Source organism: Bolinopsis microptera, chromosome 10 (genome assembly GCF_026151205.1).
Source record: "Bolinopsis microptera isolate Bmic1 chromosome 10, MBARI_Bmic_1.0, whole genome shotgun sequence".
Taxonomy (NCBI): domain Eukaryota; kingdom Metazoa; phylum Ctenophora; class Tentaculata; order Lobata; family Bolinopsidae; genus Bolinopsis; species Bolinopsis microptera.
This window is the reverse complement of record NC_087081.1, coordinates 8,840,167-8,863,487: the sequence shown is the minus strand read 5'-3', so window position 1 is coordinate 8,863,487 and position 23,321 is coordinate 8,840,167. Positions and strand designations below refer to the sequence as shown.

At 39.8% G+C, this 23,321-nt stretch overlaps 1 protein-coding gene across 1 annotated transcript; it reads right to left on the bottom strand.

The window, feature by feature from the left end:
• Positions 1 to 2,219: 2,219 nt before the first annotated feature.
• LOC134821882 (uncharacterized) lies at positions 2,220 to 22,519 on the bottom strand. Its single transcript, XM_063832690.1, has 15 exons — positions 22,370 to 22,519; positions 21,905 to 22,044; positions 15,358 to 15,517; positions 15,020 to 15,133; positions 14,381 to 14,514; positions 14,038 to 14,141; positions 13,703 to 13,795; positions 13,415 to 13,483; positions 11,596 to 11,714; positions 11,184 to 11,349; positions 9,661 to 9,750; positions 3,482 to 3,597; positions 3,066 to 3,173; positions 2,813 to 2,893; positions 2,220 to 2,547 (listed from the first exon to the last, which is right to left on the bottom strand). The coding sequence occupies exons 1-15, from the start codon at positions 22,394 to 22,396 to the stop codon at positions 2,440 to 2,442; spliced, it is 1,629 nt and encodes a 542-aa protein (XP_063688760.1). The 5' UTR covers positions 22,397 to 22,519; the 3' UTR covers positions 2,220 to 2,439.
• Between the last annotated feature and the right edge of the window lie 802 nt (positions 22,520 to 23,321).

Sequence of the window (23,321 nt, the reverse complement as noted above, 5' to 3'; positions counted from 1 at the left end):
TGATCAGGTGATTGGCTTACCTAATCACGTGATAAGGTGACCCCGGTAACTACCCCGTTGAACATTATGGGAATCGTTAAGGCTGCCCAATTAAGGTGTCGTGTCACGGTGTCACATAATCACCCAATCAATTTTGCTAACGAGATACACAAATTGCTTGATAACTTCGTCATTTCTAATTTGTTTCACATCGTTTTTTCAGATGAGATGCAAAATGTAATAATCTACCGTCTCAGAAAAAAATTAGGCGTCCAACATGTTCACAGCGAACAATATAAGTGTTTTAATATTGAATGGGCGTGGTCTAAAATATTCCAATTTTCCAATTTTTACGACGGAATCCTCGAACCAGTAAGTATAGTATGCCATCTGCAAAGCAACAGCTCTCAAATATATAAAAGACGGCGGAGGTATAAGACCCAACGTATGTGGTATGGGTACTGACTTTTGGCCCACCCTGTACTATTTATTTATTTGAATAAAGTTGTATAATAATAATTAGCCTGGGTCCCCAGTAGTCTATGTAATAAGCGCCATGAGTTGGCACAGAATTTTTTGTCTCTGATTTTGATAAATTTGGTACCAAAAGTTGCCTCTAAGTGTGAATAATGCAAATTCACCGTGTAGCAAAATAACGTCGAGCTATATGTGGGCCTCCTGTGCATTACAAGAATGTACAAAGGACGAAAAATGGGTAATTTATTACTTAAAATGCCTATAACTCCTAAAATATTGAATATTTTGAAATAATTATTACAGCATCGTAATGAGCTTAGTCAGACGCAACTTTTGGTACCAAAATTATAATATTTGAAGCACCAAATTTTTCAAAAATTTTTCAAAATTTCACACAAGGGGGGACCCTTGTGTTCAGATTGAAAAATTTTGAAAATAGTTTTCCTTTAAATCTTAAAATATTAGTACAAAAAGTTTCGTCTCGATGAGCTGATTACGATGCCATAATAATTATGTGATAATAACTGAAAATATGAAAGTTATAGGCCAAAAACTAAAAATTGGCGCGAAAAAAGCACGCGCGGCGAACAAGCGCCGTGTAGCATTTTTAGCGAAAATTGCTACACGGTGGATTTATTTTATTCACATTTTTAGACAAATTTTGGTACCAAATTTATCGAAATCGGAGAAAAAAGTTCTGTGCTCGCGCTTGGCGCTTATTACACTGACTACAGGTAACTCCTGGACACGAGCAGGTATTCAGGAATCAGGATCATTAAAAAAAGAGGCTGGGCCTGGTTGGCCCACGAGAGGATAGCATATGGATGCTTTGCCTACCTCTGCGGGAACCGGTCACTGCGGCGGAGTACCGCCGTACCGTCCTCCGCTGTACCGTCCTCCGCTGTACCGTCCACCACAGCAGTGACTTCCGCCGCTGCGTCCTATACCCCCTCTGGGGTATGGCAGTCCTGTGGGAGGATGCCAGTGGAATCAAGATGTGTAATCAAGGATGATGGTAAGTGTTGTGGGGTGTGTCATAGATAAACTGTAAACGCTTAAGTGGTGGTTGAGTGTGGAAGAGAGAGGCGAAATAAGACGGCGTTAAAATAGTCGCTATGTTACACCTGTCTGGTCCAACTCCTCTAGCACCACTAAGCGTTTAGTGTGGTTTGTAAAGTTGACAATGGTGGAGATGTGTTGGTTGTCGAATATGTCATTGTGAGAGAGGTATTAGTCCCGGAAATATTGACCTCTTATTTCAATTTGGGCAATAGCCGGGCACTGTCCGCAGTCCGAGAAAGTGTGAGACAGTCTCCTCTCCGTCGCCGCATTTAGGAGAAGCACTTGTGTCTGATTTGCGAATGGTGTGTAGGTGTTTGTTGAGGCCACAATGTCCCGTGATGAGGTGTACTGCAGTTGAATCAGGATCATGTATCTTAAACAAAACCCAAAATTGGGTAGAGTGGAGTTGGACCGCAGGACCGTTGCTAGTGTTTCCTTTTTCCAAACAAAAGGAAGTGATATCAATTTGAATTACCGTACCCAAACGCAAAATGATACCGATAATGAAATATGTCGGTCGCTTTTCCCATTATTCAAGGCATGTAAACTGTAATGAGCTCAGTTAGTGTCGTAACGCATCGTAAGTGCCTCCTATAATCAATTGTGAATGAATGGGACAATACAATTATTGATTACGTTTTTTTCATTTTTTTTGCAGTTGATCGCTAGATTTGGGATTTTTATACACCGAAAAAACTATATTTGACCCATTTTAAGCTAAAGTACTTTTGCATAGCCGTAGTAGCAGTCTACTGTTAAACAACAATGTTACATTTTTCACATTCTGAAAAATAAAAAGGGTCAGAATCAATTCAAAAATTTAAATCTAATCCCGAAGAATCAGTTAACAGCTAATAAATTTCATATATTTTGAACAATCAGCTACTTTGCATTTCACAATTGTCCCTCGAACCAATAATTCTATTTATAGAATGGTACTGGTTTGAACACCATGGAAACATACAGGACACTGTATCCAACTTTTGACGCCCTTTTCTGTAGGTAGAGACCTTTGTTAACAACCACGTCCTGCGGGATATAAAATTAAATGTTGTGTCACCACAAGTTATTGTTTTTTGTTAATTTTTCTACTTTATTGTCGATGGTAATGGCAATGCAAATGAGGGAAGTAGTTTGTTTCATGGAAAATGCATGCAGAGTAAATGGTAAATACATTATCTTGTATTATTTTCAATCTTAAGACGAGTTACTTTTAGTGGACCGCCGAACGATCCTAGTATATAGCTTGGGTCGCTTTTACAAATTACACTTTAAGAATTTAAGCTCGACTCACAGTTGAAAGGTTGACAGAAGTTTGACCCAAAAAGTCGTCGTCTGTAAACTTGTCATAGTCGGATACGTCAAATCTCAGGGTCTGAAAAATAAGTAAAAGTAATCGCTTTGCCTGAGGGTGGTGTCCCAGGTCCTCTATGTCGAGTGCATAATCATCTTCATGACTCCTTATGATGTATTATTAATTGTATTCGATAATTTCCCAATTTTTATTAATAACTGCTAATAAGAGTTTCTTACTCTCAGCAATTTACCTGGTCAGCTATTTCTGGAATGGTAGAGTATTTTGTCCGAACAAGTATCTGGAATTTCTCGTCGAATATTGGATCACCGGAATTAGGATATGTCTCTGATTTGTACACCTTATGCAAGGAATACAAATATTAAGTCTTTTAATTTTCAAACATAGAAAAACTTCCACGACAAGCATCTCCACTATTCAGAAACTATTACGTCCTCTAATTGAAAATAGAGCAATTTCTTTCATAATTGATGATGATATACCCTTCTTAATCAACATTCGAGATTTTGCTTTGAAACACGTTTTGGGATGTTTTATAAACGTTATCCTCTTCATATAACTTTCACCATATACTTTACCATATTTACAGATATCATGACAATATGCTTACATTAATTAATTACATTAAATTAATAATTAGTAAATAACCTGCTGGTTGTTCAGATAAACTCTAACATTAGGATCAACACTCTCCTCAGGGTCCTCGTGAGCGATGCCCTCTGCTCTGTGGAGGTGCACATACAGTACTCCTAGCTGGGGGCAGTCTAGGGAGGGAGGTGTTGTTAGTAACCTGCACATACAGTACTCCTAGCTGGGGGCAGTCTAGGGAGGGAGATGTTGTTAGTCACCTACACATACAGTACTCCTATCTGGGGGCAGTCTAGGGAGGGAGGTGTTGTTAGTCACCTACACATACAGTACTCCTAGCTGGGGGCAGTCTAGGGAGGGAGGTGTTGTTAGTCACCTACACATACAGTACTCCTAGCTGGGGGCAGTCTAGGGAGGGAGGTGTTGTTAGTCACCTACACATACAGTACTCCTAGCTGGGGGCAGTCTAGGGAGGGAGGTGTTGTTAGTCACCTACACATACAGTACTCCTAGCTGGGGGCAGTCTAGGGAGGGAGGTGTTGTTAGTCACCTACACATACAGTACTCCTAGCTGGGGGCAGTCTAGGGAGGGAGGTGTTGTTAGTCACCTGCACATACAGTACTCCTATCTGGGGGCAGTCTAGGGAGGGAGGTGTTGTTAGTCACCTGCACATACAGTACTCCTAGCTGGGGGCAGTCTAGGGAGGGAGGTGTTGTTAGTCACCTGCACATACAGTACTCCTAGCTGGGGGCAGTCTAGGGAGGGAGGTGTTGTTAGTCACCTACACATACAGTACTCCTAGCTGGGGGCAGTCTAGGGAGGGAGGTGTTGTTAGTCACCTACACATACAGTACTCCTAGCTGGGGGCAGTCTAGGGAGGGAGGTGTTGTTAGTCACCTGCACATACAGTACTCCTAGCTGGGGGCAGTCTAGGGAGGGAGGTGTTGTTAGTCACCTACACATACAGTACTCCTAGCTGGGGGCAGTCTAGGGAGGGAGGTGTTGTTAGTCACCTACACATACAGTAGTATCTCAATCTAAAGAATAGTCAATGTCGCATGCACATAGCAAAAATCCGCTCCAGTAGCCATGACCTTCTTATTGAAAGAGGGAGATACACAAAAGAAACTGGAACGTGGACGAGAGCCTGCAGATTCTGCTGCAACAAGGATAACGTTCAAGGCTTAGAATATCTCCCCTTTTTCGAAGGAACAATCATTGAAAATGAAGAACACTGCCTCACTGAATGTCCAATGTACCACTCAGCGAGACTCTCACTGTCGGAAAACCTTAAGAGTCTTTTGCTGCTCAAGGAATACGGAGCTATCATGAATTCTGCCCATGTGCAAGAACTGGGCAAATTCCTTTGCAACTGTCACCGCATCAGGAACCCGAAAAAGACGCCAATACTGCCTGTCACCCCATCAGGACTACCAACTCAACAGACATGATACAGATCAACCATCATTATGCAGATTTCACGATCTGTTGTACGAGCATGGAACACTAGTGATTACTGTTTCCAGTACGTTGTGACTGTGAGTGGGAGGACTGTTTGAGTATGAATGTGTCTTTTGTGGACTCGAATACTAATATCGCAGTTTAGTGACCATTGAAGTTGCCTTTTACTACTTCCTCTTTTGTTAAATTATTATTTCAGCAATTATTTCTATTTCGGTTGTTTGTACGGGAGTTAAATTTTAAGTGATTTTGTTTTAAATTTTCATGATTCTTGAATCTCGAATTTTACCTACTCTAGATATGTTATTCATTCATGTATAGTCGAGACGATGGTGTTAGTGCCATCTCTGACAACTTTACGTTTAATTCCGTTTAATTCCGTTTAATTCCGTTTTAATTCCGTTTAATTCCGTTTAATTACAGTACTCCTAGCTGGGGGCAGTCTAGGGAGGGAGGTGTTGTTAGTCACCTGCACATACAGTACTCCTAGCTGGGGGCAGTCTAGGGAGGGAGGTGTTGTTAGTCACCTACACATACAGTACTCCTAGCTGGGGGCAGTCTAGGGAGGAAGGTGTTGTTAGTCACCTGCACATACAGTACTCCTAGCTGGGGGCAGTCTAGGGAGGGAAGTGTTGTTAGTCACCTACACATACAGTACTCCTAGCTGGGGGCAGTCTAGGGAGGGAGGTGTTGTTAGTCACATACACATACAGTACTCCTAACTGGGGGCAGTCTAGGGAGGGAGGTGTTGTTAGTCACCTACACATTCAGTACTTCTAGCTGGGGGCAGTCTAGGGAGGGAGGTGTTGTTAGTCACCTACACATACAGTACTCCTAGCTGGGGGCAGTCTAGGGAGGGAGGTGTTGTTAGTCACCTACACATACAGTACTCCTAGCTGGGGGCAGTCTAGGGAGGGAGGTGTTGTTAGTCACCTACACATACAGTACTCCTAGCTGGGGGCAGTCTAGGGAGGGAGGTGTTGTTAGTCACCTACACATACAGTACTCCTAGCTGGGGGCAGTCTAGGGAGGGAGGTGTTGTTAGTCACCTGCACATACAGTACTCCTAGCTGGGGGCAGTCTAGGGAGGGAGGTGTTGTTAGTCACCTACACATACAGTACTCCTAGCTGGGGGCAGTCTAGGGAGGGAGGTGTTGTTAGTCACCTACACATACAGTACTCCTAGCTGGGGGCAGTCTAGGGAGGGAGGTGTTGTTAGTCACCTGCACATACAGTACTCCTAGCTGGGGGCAGTCTAGGGAGGGAGGTGTTGTTAGTCACCTACACATACAGTACTCCTAGCTGGGGGCAGTCTAGGGAGGGAGGTGTTGTTAGTCACCTACACATACAGTACTCCTAGCTGGGGGCAGTCTAGGGAGGGAGGTGTTGTTAGTCACCTGCACATACAGTACTCCTAGCTGGGGGCAGTCTAGGGAGGGAGGTGTTGTTAGTCACCTACACATACAGTACTCCTAGCTGGGGGCAGTCTAGGGAGGGAGGTGTTGTTAGTCACCTACACATACAGTACTCCTAGCTGGGGGCAGTCTAGGGAGGGAGGTGTTGTTAGTCACCTGCACATACAGTACTCCTAGCTGGGGGCAGTCTAGGGAGGGAGGTGTTGTTAGTCACCTACACATACAGTACTCCTAGCTGGGGGCAGTCTAGGGAGGGAGGTGTTGTTAGTCACCTACACATACAGTACTCCTAGCTGGGGGCAGTCTAGGGAGGGAGGTGTTGTTAGTCACATACACATACAGTACTCCTAACTGGGGGCAGTCTAGGGAGGGAGGTGTTGTTAGTCACCTACACATTCAGTACTCCTAGCTGGGGGCAGTCTAGGGAGGGAGGTGTTGTTAGTCACCTACACATACAGTACTCCTAGCTGGGGGCAGTCTAGGGAGGGAGGTGTTGTTAGTCACCTACACATACAGTACTCCTAGCTGGGGGCAGTCTAGGGAGGGAGGTGTTGTTAGTCACCTACACATACAGTACTCCTAGCTGGGGGCAGTCTAGGGAGGGAGGTGTTGTTAGTCACCTACACATACAGTACTCCTAGCTGGGGGCAGTCTAGGGAGGGAGGTGTTGTTAGTCACCTGCACATACAGTACTCCTAGCTGGGGGCAGTCTAGGGAGGGAGGTGTTGTTAGTCACCTGCACATACAGTACTCCTAGCTGGGGGCAGTCTAGGAAGGGAGGTGTTGTTAGTCACCTACACATACAGTACTTCTAGCTGGGGGCAGTCTAGGGAGGAAGGTGTTGTTAGTCACCTGCACATACAGTACTCCTAGCTGGGGGCAGTCTAGGGAGGGAGGTGTTGTTAGTCACCTACACATACAGTACTCCTAGCTGGGGGCAGTCTAGGGAGGGAGGTGTTGTTAGTCACCTACACATACAGTACTCCTAGCTGGGGGCAGTGTAGGGAAGGAGGTGTTGTTAGTCACCTGCACATACAGTACTCCTAGCTGGGGGCAGTCTAGGGAGGGAGGTGTTGTTAGTCACCTACACATACAGTACTCCTAGCTGGGGGCAGTCTAGGGAGGGAGGTGTTGTTAGTCACCTACACATACAGTACTCCTAGCTGGGGGCAGTCTAGGGAGGGAGGTGTTGTTAGTCACCTACACATACAGTACTCCTAGCTGGGGGCAGTCTATGGAGGGAGGTGTTGTTAGTCACCTACACATACAGTACTCCTAGCTGGGGGCAGTCTAGGGAGGGAGGTGTTGTTAGTCACCTGCACATACAGTACTCCTAGCTGGGGGCAGTCTAGGGAGGGAGGTGTTGTTAGTCACCTACACATACAGTACTCCTAGCTGGGGTCAGTCTAGGGAGGGAGGTGTTGTTAGTCACCTGCACACACAGTACTCCTAGCTGGGGGCAGTCTAGGGAGGGAGGTGTTGTTAGTCACCTACACATACAGTACTCCTAGCTGGGGGCAGTCTAGGGAGGGAGGTGTTGTTAGTCACCTACACATACAGTACTCCTAGCTGGGGGCAGTCTAGGGAGGGAGGTGTTGTTAGTCACCTGCACATACAGTACTCCTAGCTGGGGGCAGTCTAGGGAGGGAGGTGTTGTTAGTCACCTGCACATACAGTACTCCTAGCTGGGGGCAGTCTAGGAAGGGAGGTGTTGTTAGTCACCTACACATACAGTACTTCTAGCTGGGGGCAGTCTAGGGAGGAAGGTGTTGTTAGTCACCTGCACATACAGTACTCCTAGCTGGGGGCAGTCTAGGGAGGGAGGTGTTGTTAGTCACCTACACATACAGTACTCCTAGCTGGGGGCAGTCTAGGGAGGGAGGTGTTGTTAGTCACCTACACATACAGTACTCCTAGCTGGGGGCAGTCTAGGGAGGGAGGTGTTGTTAGTCACATACACATACAGTACTCCTAACTGGGGGCAGTCTAGGGAGGGAGGTGTTGTTAGTCACCTACACATTCAGTACTCCTAGCTGGGGGCAGTCTAGGGAGGGAGGTGTTGTTAGTCACCTACACATACAGTACTCCTAGCTGGGGGCAGTCTAGGGAGGGAGGTGTTGTTAGTCACCTACACATACAGTACTCCTAGCTGGGGGCAGTCTAGGGAGGGAGGTGTTGTTAGTCACCTACACATACAGTACTCCTAGCTGGGGGCAGTCTAGGGAGGGAGGTGTTGTTAGTCACCTACACATACAGTACTCCTAGCTGGGGGCAGTCTAGGGAGGGAGGTGTTGTTAGTCACCTGCACATACAGTACTCCTAGCTGGGGGCAGTCTAGGGAGGGAGGTGTTGTTAGTCACCTGCACATACAGTACTCCTAGCTGGGGGCAGTCTAGGAAGGGAGGTGTTGTTAGTCACCTACACATACAGTACTCCTAGCTGGGGGCAGTCTAGGGAGGGAGGTGTTGTTAGTCACCTACACATACAGTACTCCTAGCTGGGGGCAGTCTAGGGAGGGAGGTGTTGTTAGTCACCTACACATACAGTACTCCTAGCTGGGGGCAGTGTAGGGAAGGAGGTGTTGTTAGTCACCTGCACATACAGTACTCCTAGCTGGGGGCAGTCTAGGGAGGGAGGTGTTGTTAGTCACCTACACATACAGTACTCCTAGCTGGGGGCAGTCTAGGGAGGGAGGTGTTGTTAGTCACCTACACATACAGTACTCCTAGCTGGGGGCAGTCTAGGGAGGGAGGTGTTGTTAGTCACCTACACATACAGTACTCCTAGCTGGGGGCAGTCTATGGAGGGAGGTGTTGTTAGTCACCTACACATACAGTACTCCTAGCTGGGGGCAGTCTAGGGAGGGAGGTGTTGTTAGTCACCTGCACATACAGTACTCCTAGCTGGGGGCAGTCTAGGGAGGGAGGTGTTGTTAGTCACCTACACATGCAGTACTCCTAGCTGGGGGCAGTCTAGGGAGGGAGGTGTTGTTAGTCACCTGCACATACAGTACTCCTATCTGGGGGCAGTCTAGGGAGGGAGGTGTTGTTAGTCACCTACACATACAGTACTCCTAGCTGGGGTCAGTCTAGGGAGGGAGGTGTTGTTAAGTTGTTAGTCACCTGCACACACAGTACTCCTAGCTGGGGGCAGTCTAGGGAGGGAGGTGTTGTTAGTCACCTTGATATGATGTGTAGACAAAAACCGCGACGAAGCTGATGTTTGTTTATACCTATATAATAATATGATGATAATCAAATTCAAACATCATTTTGTAAAGTTGTAAGAAGTATCAAAAATAATCATGAAATTGCTGAATTGTGATAAGATGAATCGTGAATGTATGTATAGCTTGAAGTTACCTTCGTTACAAGTTGCCTCTGAAGCGAAAGTCGGATAGTGGACCACTTCTACGCCTGTTTGTTTAATAACTGCTGCTGGTAACAAATACGCTGAAAAAAGAAATGATGTCAAAGTATGATTATAAGATTATATACGTTATTACGTTTCAAATAGAAACACTGAGCTATACTTCAGATTTCAGACGAAAGTTCATGTTATGTGAAGTTGTCGCTTTGATACAAATGACTAATGATCGCTTCCATGGCTTGATCATTGTTTCCGAAGCAGAAACGAATACGAAAGTTTTAACTTGCAACGGATAACACCAATTTTGGGCGGAAGATTATTTGTGAATTTCAAAACAGACAATAAGTCATTGGTCATTCTCTTCATATTCTTTTTATTTGGCAAGCTAGAGACTAGAGGAGCAGTTTAATGTATTTGACTTGCACGTGCATTTTACGACAACAAACCGCGCGTGCAAATTTGCGCGCATAATTACCTTGGTAACGCACAATGTTCTGGTTCACTTCGGTCTTATCACAACACTCATTGCTTTGTGCTCTCACTGAATTGAACGAATCGCTCTTTAAAGCATTCTACTACTCCCTCAACTTTCTCGAATCTTTAAAATGATCCTTGAGGAGATCATATTGCTAGTAACCGTTGTGTTACTGTTTGCAGTCGTCACCATCGGGGCTGCTGTCATATTTTGGACCAGAAAAGGACAGAATTACTCGATGATCGAAGACTTGGAAAAGAAGGTACAGAGCTACCTGGAATCAAGCGAATACGTCAGCCTGGACTTCTCTGACTATTTGGAAAAGAAAATCAGAGAAGTGGAGAGGGCTGCGCATGTGAAGATGAACCCTCGACGAATTGTCATGGCAGATGCCGCCACAGAACTGGATTGCAACGAACAAGCAGATGCTTGTACTCAGACAAATCTGGCTAGCACTCAAAGTTTGCCACAAATCATCCAAGTCAAACCTTTGACAGATGCGGTGATTCAAATTGAGTAGGATGGAGGAAACAACATATCGGAACGGACTCGCCTTTGGAAAACGGACGATGGAACACCACAATTACGACTTTAGCAACCATCACTATGATTTTATATTATACACTTAAGATTTTAATCGGCCAAGCAAAACGTCGTGCTTCGGTCACAGTGGGGGGAGCAAGGTATTAAATACTTGCTCTTCGTGCCAGCCTAGTATAGTTCTGCTAGATTCTTAGATTGTCGAGTTTACTTTAAAAGTTTAAACTCGAATTTAACAGAACTATAGGTCCCACTGCCGCGGACCTGATTTGGCTGATGGTCCTGGAGTGCGGTCAACTCCTTTGTTTCAATTTATTCAAATCATGTATCAGATAAAATAAAACCACATATAAAGCAAACAAAATCTGAATTGATTTATACTAATATATTACTATATATATATTACTATATATAAGAGTATAAGCTGCTAGCTGGGAACGCATCTAAAAGTAAACCCCGGTTTACAGAATACTACGACAAAATATTGAAAAGGAAACTGACCCCATACATTGACATCTATTTTCCAGGAGCCCTGACCATCTTGGTAATCAATTGAGTAGGATTTGTTCATCGTATTTCCATCAAGAATCATCGTCAGGTCAACTTGCTTTGATAATATCACTGGATCCACGGCAAAACTAACATCTTTCGTCACTTTCACTTCCACCTAACATGAAAATAGGAAAGTAAGTATTCCTGAACTACTGAACTAGTACTACACTCTTCAGTATACTAGTATACAGTAAACTTAAAATGACTTTTTGCCTCTCAGTATTCGAAATTATTTTGACGGTAACTCTACATGATATTAAAGACTGTGACTAAAATGAGTACTAACTACTAGTAGTTGGTGAAGACAGCAAATCCTAAAAATCTCGATAAGATACATTAGTTAATTATTTCCTATGCGTACCTGTGGGTATGAAAGGGATTGAAGAGCCAAGTCGAATTGTACTTCGCCACTGTGTTTTATTCGTTCCATGTGAGGAGCTGAGTCATCCACACTACCAACTTTAACCACAAACTCACTTTCTAAAACAGACACTGGTAAACTTTACTTTTATTGATTGTGTGGTATTGAAGTATTGACGGGGATGCAGGCCTCAGTTTGTGTTTGTTGTTTTGATCTACAAATAAAGAAGAGTGTATAATGAAGTTCAATTAATTAAATTCTTTTGAATAGATAAAGGTAACCATTATGACGTGTCGAGATTATTATTTTTCTCTTATAGTTTATTCCATCTGATGTCTGATTGTACCACCATGTCTGTCGTATAATATACCTTATCGGACCTTATTTGGACGGACATTACTTAAACGCTGGAGGCCCTAGCGTTCATCTTAATGTCCGTTCAAATAAAGTCCGTTCAATTAATGTCCGTCCAAGTTAAAGTCCGTTGAAATTTTTTCAAACATTTTTCCATTTCGAACTTTTTGTCCAGAATATGACAACTTTGAGAACTTTATTGTGCCGTAAGTTAACGATGGAAAGGTTCTCCTTGGTCTGCTGGAGGCACAGAAAACTCTACTAGTATATGATGTTTTGAAGGGTCACTTGGCGGAAAAAAGTCAACGAAATTATGGCACTCCACAACATAGTTCATGAACTAGTCCCCGCCAACATGACAAACTTGTTCCAGCCTCTAGATATTACGGTAAATCGTGTTGCCAAGGACATTGTCCGACGTTGTTATAGTTCATATTACTGAGGGGACCGGGAGGTAATGAAACAGTGATAGGAAAGCTCCACGTGATGTTAAGGTTAACCTTAAGTTGTCTAAGATAAAACCACTTCACGCCGAATGGCTTGTAAAAGTTAACACTGAAATGCAGGACCGGGGTAGTTTGATAAAAAAGTTTTCTATAAAGCTAGAAATCACTGATGCTTTAAGCTTTTAAGCATGGACTATTTCATGCACGAAAACCCATTTGATGAAGATGATATGTGATATTAAAAACTGATCATGTACACATATTTTAACATTTTTGCTGCTTAATGACTGCTTTTCTTACTTACTGTATAAAAAATGGATTTAAAAATCATTTGCTGAAATTAAAAAAAACGTCAAAAAAATTCGGATTTTTGATGGTTTTGAATGCCTTCGAGCGTTCATATTAATGTCCGTTCATAATTATGTCCGTTCATGTAATGTCCGTCCAAATAAGGTCCGATAAGGTAGTTTTTAGACGTTAGTGTTACTAATAAGCAGTTTAAAGGAAATTGAGAATTTTTTGTTGGAGAATTCTAAATTATTAAAGTTTTATCTTTGTTTGGACAGCCGCTCTGACATTAGTAGCTAGTACCATTCTTGGTTACTAGTTGCTAATATGAGCGGGATATAAATACTTTGTTATTATTATTATTATAAAGGGTCTCAATAAGAGGTCTCGACTGCCTAGGCGTCAAACCTTGGCAGTCGGTAGTTTTCCTCTGGCCCGGGATCAGCTGACCCTAGGGACCAGAGGGTAAAGGTGTAGAGACTATGTGTATCTACAAATCTTTCGAGGTTGTTTTTACAAGAGACAGGGCTTGCTACGCAAGGGAAGAAAACCGGGAGAAACAATCACAAATTATACAAATAAATATAATAAATATTATTATTATTATTATTATTGTTAACTGTGGAGGATTAAATGCAAGATCCCGATTGCTTATAGTGATAAACTGATCAAAACATAAACATTGTTAACACTAAAAAACGAAACAGTTTCAGAATATTAAAAAACTTAACCGTTCGTGTTATCATCTGCAGGGCTGATTTTTACAGCTACTGAATAAGCTGCGGGCCACTCTTTGAAATCTGAGAAAATATGATCATTAAACCCCAGCAAAAACCTCACAATAAGTAGTGTTATAATCATCATTAGTCTACAAAGAAGTTTAAGAATGAGGCAGGGTATAGCTTTATAGTTATCATGCGTCGAACTTGAAAACTGACTTCGGAAATGCAAATTATATCTCAATAAGTTAAAGTAACAACAACAAATAAAATAAAACAACAAATAGGAACAAAACTCACCGCCGTGTATGCCGCTAAGAAGAGATGTCTGAACAGCTTGTCCGGTAGATAGACCTGTTAGATCCATAAACAACATTCCAGGGTAAACCAGTTCTGGAAATGATTAAAGTTGAACTCGAAATATCGTTTTAAGATAATTAGTACAGCTGGCATCTTCCTTCCATACTGCCGGATGCTGCCACTAATTATGTTATGCTGATTAGCCGAACTCAATTTATCAAATCCCATAACCCGATACCAAATCATTTTGTTTCCACATCAGAATGACGAGATTTTAAATTCTACATTTTAAGATCATTAAAACTTATTGTAAAAAAAATTATTGTAAATCTCACGCTGCTGTATTATATCTTCAACTTTTTCGTTTACCCATTTGTCAATACCAAACGTGTCAAGCCCGATCAGATTGTACATGTCCACATTGCAAGCAAAATGCGGCCTGAACAAGGCTTGTGTCAAGGTAACTGTAAATGTGTAACTCAAACTGTAAGATGAACAAGCTGAAGCTCGATCAATTTAAACTTGATCGTTTTCCATTCATTTTGTTTGTTAATGGTTTTGGGAATGCAGAATGTTGATTTATTATATTGGTCATATAACTTAAGATGATGATTATTCGTATTCTATCAAGGATTTATTGACAACGAAACAAAACCTCTCAGTGAAAGACAAAGTAACCTCTCAGTGAAAGAGAAAGTAGCACTGACAAGACCAGGGAATTCTTGTTTAGTGTTCATCAGGATTTCTAGTCTTGCTTGGGCCATAAGAGTCACTCCATTGAGAGACAACTGTCCACTTACACCGAGAAGTAGCTGCAAATGTTGATTTAAAATTACTTGGTAAATATCCACTTACCTGGGGATCTCAGTGTTTATAAACACACTCGAAGATATGGCGGAGTGTCGGGGTGACAGCCTGACAGAATGAGTCCCATTTTACTAGAGGGTCTGTTTCACAAACAGGAAGTGACTTGAAGATCGCGCCAAATTTTTCTGACTGGCCCAGCTAATAACCTAAACAATTCGTCAAGTTATAGTCTTCATTCGGAATCAAATGTGCATGCAGAAAATTATGATTAATGCTGCAGGTTTATAATGTGAGGTTTATAATGTGAGGTTTATAATGTGAGGTTTATAATGTGAGGTTTATAATGTGAGGTTTATAATGTGAGGTTTATAATGTGAGGTTTATAATGTGAGGTTTATAATGTGAGGTTTATAATGTGAGGTTTATAATGTGAGGTTTATAATGTGAGGTTTATAATGTGAGGTTTATAATGTGAGGTTTATAATGTGAGGTTTATGATGTTAAACTCACCTTGATGGCGAGGAGAGCGATAGATCCCTTGCTGTGTAGAAGAATGTTCATGTCGAAGGTAACACGCCGCAGCTTCACCTCTTGGTTAACCTCATTCAGACATCTTACCATATCCTGTAACACGAGACCGTTAAGTAGGTGTGTTCTAAAAATCGTATTTGGCACGTGAAACCATCGCGGTTCTCAAATTTATATTTGTTTCATATAAATTTTCTTTTTGAATTTGATATTAATTTATTTGATTTCTCCCTATATGACAATGTAGCCCTCAAAGCCCAATTTGGAGCTTTACAGCATACAAAAACAAAAAAATTCAATTATTCCACATATTTGAATACCTGGTCAGTTCTAACTCTAGTGATGGCTGGGACGGTGCCCTCCGAAAACTCTAACCTCTCCAGCTCCAGAGATAGGATCCAGTCCGGTAACCCGGACACCAACTTCACGTTTACTGATTCCTTCACCATGTTGAACAGCCCCCGTTTGTTGGTTTGGTACCTGCTCATCTTGTCTGTTGTATTGTTGTAATGTGTTGATAATGATATGTCACTGTATATACTATATCGTGTTGTCACTGTCGTGATTATTTTTGACCGGATGACCTCTATAAGATTTGGCTCTTACTAGTAGTATTAGTATCATCAATATCAGAAATCTCTGTTACTCTGTTAGCCTCATCAATATCAGATCTTCCAGAGTTGGCTGGTAGATTAACGAGTGTTGATGAATAATTTACCAGGATTAGTTGGTAGATTAACGAGTGATGATGAATAATTTACCAGGATTAATTGGTAGATTAACGAGTGATGATGAATAATTTACCAGGATTAATTGGCAGATTAACGAGTGATGATGAATAATTTACCAGGATTAGTTGGTAGATTAACGAGTGATGATGAATAATTTACCAGGATTAATTGGTAGATTAACGAGTGATGATGAATAATTTACCAGGATTAATTGGCAGATTAACGAGTGATGATGAATAATTTACCAGGATTAGTTGGCAGATTAACGAGTGATGATAGATAATTTACCAGGATTAATTGGTAGATTAACGAGTGATGATGAATAATTTACCAGGATTAGTTGGCAGATTAACGAGTGATGATGAATAATTTACCAGGATTAATTGGCAGATTAACGAGTGATGATGAATAATTTACCAGGATTAATTGGCAGATTAACGAGTGATGATGAATAATTTACCAGGATTAGTTGGCAGATTAACGAGTGATGATAGATAATTTACCAGGATTAATTGGTAGATTAACGATTGATGATGAATAATTTACCAGGATTAGTTGGCAGATTAACGAGTGATGATGAATAATTTACCAGGATTAGTTGGCAGATTAACGAGTGATGATGAATAATTTACCAGGATTAGTTGGCAGATTAACGAGTGATGATGAATAATTTACCAGGATTAGTTGGCAGATTAACGAGTGATGATGAATAATTTACCAGGAATAATTGGTAGATTAACGAGTGATGATGAATAATTTACCAGGATTAGTTGGTAGATTAACGAGTGATGATGAATAATTTACCAGGATTAATTGACAGATTAACGAGTGATGATGAATAATTTACCAGGATTAGTTGGCAGATTAACGAGTGATGATGAATAATTTACCAGGATTAGTTGGCAGATTAACGAGTGATGATGAATAATTTACCAGGATTAGTTGGCAGATTAACGAGTGATGATGAATAATTTACCAGGATTAGTTGGCAGATTAACGATTGATGATGAATAATTTACCAGGATTAGTTGGCAGATTAACGAGTGATGATGAATAATTTACCAGGATTAGTTGGCAGATTAACGAGTGATGATGAATAATTTACCAGGATTAGTTGGCAGATTAACGAGTGATGATGAATAATTTACCAGGATTAGTTGGCAGATTAACGAGTGATGATGAATAATTTACCAGGATTAATTGGTAGATTAACGAGTGATGATGAATAATTTACCAGGATTAGTTGGTAGATTAACGAGTGATGATGAATAATTTACCAGGATTAATTGACAGATTAACGAGTGATGATGAATAATTTACCAGGATTAGTTGGCAGATTAACGAGTGATGATGAATAATTTACCAGGATTAGTTGGCAGATTAACGAGTGATGATGAATAATTTACCAGGATTAGTTGGCAGATTAACGAGTGATGATGAATAATTTACCAGGATTAGTTGGCAGATTAACAAGTGATGATGAATAATTTACCAGGATTAGTTGGCAGATTAACGAGTGATGATGAATAATTTACCAGGATCAGTTGGCAGATTAACGAGTGATGATGAATAATTTACCAGGATTAATTGGCAGATTAACGAGTGATGATGAATAATTTACCAGGATTAGTTGGCAGATTAACGAGTGATGATCGATAATTTACCAGGATTAATTGGTAGATTAACGAGTGATGATGAATAATTTACCAGGATAAGTTGGCAGATTAACGAGTGATGATGAATAATTTACCAGGATTAGTTGGCAGATTAACGAGTGATGATGAATAATTTACCAGGATTAATTGGCAGATTATCGAGTGATGATGAATAATTTACCAGGATTAGTTGGCAGATTAACGAGTGATGATAGATAATTTACCAGGATTAGTTGGTAGATTAACGAGTGATGATGAATAATTTACCAGGATTAGTTGGCAGATTAACGAGTGATGATGAATAATTTACCAGGATTAGTTGGCAGATTAACGAGTGATGATGAATAATTTACCAGGATTAGTTGGCAGATTAACGAGTGATGATGAATAATTTACCAGGATTAGTTGGTAGATTAACGAGTGATGATGAATAATTTACCAGGATTAATTGGTAGATTAACGAATGATGATGAATAATTTACCAGGATTAGTTGGTAGATTAACGAGTGATGATGAATAATTTACCAGGATTAATTGGCAGATTAACGAGTGATGATGAATAATTTACCAGGATTAGTTGGCAGATTAACGAGTGATGATGAATAATTTACCAGGATTAGTTGGCAGATTAACGAGTGATGATGAATAATTTACCAGGATTAGTTGGCAGATTAACGAGTGATGATAGATAATTTACCAGGATTAATTGGTAGATTAACGAGTGATGATGAATAATTTACCAGGATTAGTTGGCAGATTAACGAGTGATGATGAATAATTTACCAGGATTAGTTGGCAGATTAACGAGTGATGATGAATAATTTACCAGGATTAGTTGGTAGATTAACGAGTGATGATGAATAATTTACCAGGATTAGTTGGTAGATTAACGACTGATGATGAATAATTTACCAGGATTAATTGGCAGATTAACGAGTGATGATGAATAATTTACCAGGATTAATTGGCAGATTAACGAGTGATGATGAATAATTTACCAGGATTAGTTGGCAGATTAACGAGTGATGATGAATAATTTACCAGGATTAGTTGGCAGATTAACGAGTGATGATGAATAATATACCAGGATTAGTTGGCAGATTAACGAGTGATGATGAATAATTTACCAGGATTAGTTGGCAGATTAACGAGTGATGATGAATAATTTACCAGGATTAGTTGGCAGATTAACGAGTGATGATGAATAATTTACCAGGATTAATTGGCAGATTAACGAGTGATGATGAATAATTTACCAGGATTAGTTGGCAGATTAACGAGTGATGATCGATAATTTACCAGGATTAATTGGTAGATTAACGAGTGATGATGAATAATTTACCAGGATTAGTTGGCAGATTAACGAGTGATGATGAATAATTTACCAGGATTAGTTGGCAGATTAACGAGTGATGATGAATAATTTACCAGGATTAGTTGGCAGATTAACGAGTGATGATGAAAAATTTACCAGGATTAGTTGGCAGATTAACGAGTGATGATGAATAATTTACCAGGATTAGTTGGTAGATTAACGAGTGATGATGAATAATTTACCAGGATTAATTGGTAGATTAACGAATGATGATGAATAATTTACCAGGATTAGTTGGTAGATTAACGAGTGATGATGAATAATTTACCAGGATTAGTTGGCAGATTAACGAGTAATGATGAATAATTTACCAGGATTAGTTGGCAGATTAACGAGTGATGATGAATAATTTACCAGGATTAGTTGGCAGATTAACGAGTGATGATGAATAATTTACCAGGATTAGTTGGTAGATTAACGAGTGATGATGAATAATTTACCAGGATTAGTTGGCAGATTAACGAGTGATGATGAATAATTTACCAGGATTAGTTGGCAGATTAACGAGTGATGATGAATAATTTACCAGGATTAGTTGGCAGATTAACGAGTGATGATGAATAATTTACCAGGATTAGTTGGTAGATTAACGAGTGATGATGAATAATTTACCAGGATTAGTTGGTAGATTAACGAGTGATGATGAATAATTTACCAGGATTAGTTGGCAGATTAACGAGTGATGATGAATAATTTACCAGGATTAGTTGGCAGATTAACGAGTGATGATGAATAATTTACCAGGATTAGTTGGCAGATTAACGAGTGATGATGAATAATTTACCAGGATTAGTTGGCAGATTAACGAGTGATGATGAATAATTTACCAGGATTAGTTGGCAGATTAACGAGTGATGATGAATAATTTACCAGGATTAGTTGGCAGATTAACGAGTGATGATGAATAATTTACCAGGATTAGTTGGCAGATTAACGAGTGATGATGAATAATTTACCAGGATTAGTTGGCAGATTAACGAGTGATGATGAATAATTTACCAGGATTAGTTGGCAGATTAACGAGTGATGATGAATAATTTAGCAGGATTAGTTGGCAGATTAACGAGTGATGATGAATAATTTACCAGGATTAGTTGGCAGATTAACGAGTGATGATGAATAATTTACTAGGATTAGTTGGCAGATTAACGAGTGATGATGAATAATTTACCAGGATTAATTGGCAGATTAACGAGTGATGATGAATAATTTACCAGGATTAGTTGGCAGATTAACGAGTGATGATGAATAATTTACCAGGATTAGTTGGTAGATTAACGAGTGATGATGAATAATTTACCAGGATTAGTTAGCAGATTAACGAGTGATGATGAATAATTTACCAGGATTAGTTGGTAGATTAACGAGTGATGATGAATAATTTACCAGGATTAGTTGGCAGATTAACGAGTGATGATGAATAATTTACCAGGATTAGTTGGTAGATTAACGAGTGATGATGAATAATTTACCAGGATTAGTTGGCAGATTAACGAGTGATGATGAATAATTTACCAGGATTAGTTGGCAGATTAACGAGTGATGATGAATAATTTACCAGGATTAGTTGGAAGATTAACGAGTGATGATGAATAATTTACCAGGATTAGTTGGCAGATTAACGAGTGATGATGAATAATTTACCAGGATTAGTTGGCAGATTAACGAGTGATGATGAATAATTTACCAGGATTAGTTGGCAGATTAACGAGTGATGATGAATAATTTACCAGGATTAGTTGGTAGATTAACGAGTGATGATGAATAATTTACCAGGATTAGTTGGCAGATTAACGAGTGATGATGAATAATTTACCAGGATTAGTTGGCAGATTAACGAGTGATGATGAATAATTTACCAGGATTAGTTGGCAGATTAACGAGTGATGATGAATAATATACCAGGATTAGTTGGCAGATTAACGAGTGATGATGAATAATTTACCAGGATTAGTTGGCAGATTAACGAGTGATGATGAATAATTTACCAGGATTAGTTGGTAGATTAACGAGTGATGATGAATAATTTACCAGGATTAGTTGGCAGATTAACGAGTGATGATGAATAATTTACCAGGATTAGTTGGCAGATTAACGAGTGATGATGAATAATTTACCAGGATTAGTTGGCAGATTAACGAGTGATGATGAATAATTTACCAGGATTAGTTGGCAGATTAACGAGTGATGATGAATAATTTACCAGGATTAGTTGGCAGATTAACGAGTGATGATGAATAATATACCAGGATTAGTTGGCAGATTAACGAGTGATGATGAATAATTTACCAGGATTAGTTGGCAGATTAACGAGTGATGATGAATAATTTACTAGGATTAGTTGGCAGATTAACGAGTGATGATGAATAATTTACCAGGATTAATTGGCAGATTAACGAGTGATGATGAATAATTTACCAGGATTAGTTGGCAGATTAACGAGTGATGATGAATAATTTACCAGGATTAGTTGGCAGATTAACAAGTGATGATGAATAATTTACCAGGATTAGTTGGCAGATTAACGAGTGATGATGAATAATTTACCAGGATTAGTTGGCAGATTAACGAGTGATGATGAATAATTTACCAGGATTAGTTGGCAGATTAACGAGTGATGATGAATAATTTACCAGGATTAGTTGGCAGATTAACGAGTGATGATGAATAATTTACCAGGATTAGTTGGAAGATTAACGAGTGATGATGAATAATTTACCAGGATTAGTTGGCAGATTAACGAGTGATGATGAATAATTTACCAGGATTAGTTGGCAGATTAACGAGTGATGATGAATAATTTACCAGGATTAGTTGGCAGATTAACAAGTGATGATGAATAATTTACCAGGATTAGTTGGCAGATTAACGAGTGATGATGAATAATTTACCAGGATTAGTTGGCAGATTAACGAGTGATGATGAATAATTTACCAGGATTAGTTGGCAGATTAACGAGTGATGATGAATAATTTACCAGGATTAGTTGGCAGATTAACGAGTGATGATGAATAATTTACCAGGATTAGTTGGTAGATTAACGAGTGATGATGAATAATTTACCAGGATTAGTTGGCAGATTAACGAGTGATGATGAATAATTTACCAGGATTCAGAAAGTGTATTAAACCACTCCATAGATTCGACAGGCCGGTCCGTGACATCCTTGTAACCCTTGTAGTCACATCTTAGTGACACGACGGAGACCAGGATCAAGGATAGCAACCCCAAACTTCGGTACATCTTCTGGGGAATGTATATATATAATGGGTTTTAAGATTCTCTGAACCATGTAGACTAATTACATTTTGAAAATGGGTTACGTCGTCAAAAGAAAAAGCAGAGGTGATGTGAGTAATATTTTATTCTTTCGGTAAAGTTTAAAGTTAGAAAAACATAGGTATTCTATATCTAGGGGATTTTATTCCGAATTTCAACCAACGAACAAACAATCAACTTGATTACATGGCTTCACAATACTCCTTGTGAACGAGCCCTACAGACGGGCGGTTTAAATAAGGATAACGAACGAAAAAAAAACAAATAAATTGCACCAAACCCCACAACTCACCAGTTCACACACGTCACACAAGTACATTAGGAAATAATTGATAATTTCGATTATGTCAATTAGATCAACGAGCCCTTAGTGCTTATTTCCAAGAAATTTCATAAGCATCTAGCAATCAAACAAAAGACGCTTTGTTAGGTAAGGAAAGATAATGATGTTTGATAAAGATAAAATGTTATTCTGCTATTATGACGCGATTTTTTTATCGCACATGGTGTCCGAAAAGTTCGAAATGTTCTTGGGATATAGCAGTTGATATATTTGAGATATTTATTCGTTTACTTTCATACGGCTTAATACTGCGTTTGACATTATTCAATGTTTAATCTTGTGAGAGCCAGTTTATTACTTTACAAAATTTTTTGACTGAAAGTAGAAAAGAAATTTATGAGCTCCAAAATTTTACGAATAAAATCTCAATACGAGGGAACTGTTTGTGACCGTAATTCGTAAAGCCAAATCCAATGCTCTCTTTCTCATAGCGGCTAAAATTAACAACTTAACAATATTCACACTTTCTGTAGATTTTGTTAGACTACAGTAAATTGATTTTGATGTGCTGTGAAATGAATTTATGAGCAGCCATATGCTCAGGTGTTAACTTTAACAAAGCTCAGGAATATTCACAGGTGTCTAACTATAACTTGCATCTCAATTGAATGTACGTGATTTCAGGATATTTCAATTTGTGGATATATAAAAGTATGAAGAAGCTTTGGTGAAAATTTCATTTTGGGCCAAAATTTTGAAAATTAGTAACACAAAATTAGAGGGGAAGCTTCTGCCCAACTTGTAGTTGTACGGCTTTTGGAAGGTGAACAGACTCGCTCTTGTCCTAATTTATAAATTTAGCATCCGGAGAACAAGATCCTAAGCATAGTTAGGACAGAATCCTGCCCTCAGAGGTACGTATCGACTTCGATCAGAATGACTCGGACCAAAATTTTATAAG

Excerpts from the sequence above, each read along its gene's own strand:
- LOC134821882 (XM_063832690.1), bottom strand. The coding sequence starts at position 22,396 with ATGTACTTGTGTGACGTGTGTGAACTG. Across the intron at positions 14,515-15,019 it reads TCGCTCTCCTCGCCATCAAG|CTACTTCTCGGTGTAAGTGG; the intron begins GTGAGTTTAACA and ends CAACATTTGCAG. Across the intron at positions 11,715-13,414 it reads TGCAGATGATAACACGAACG|AAAGTGAGTTTGTGGTTAAA; the intron begins GTTAAGTTTTTT and ends TGTCTGTTTTAG.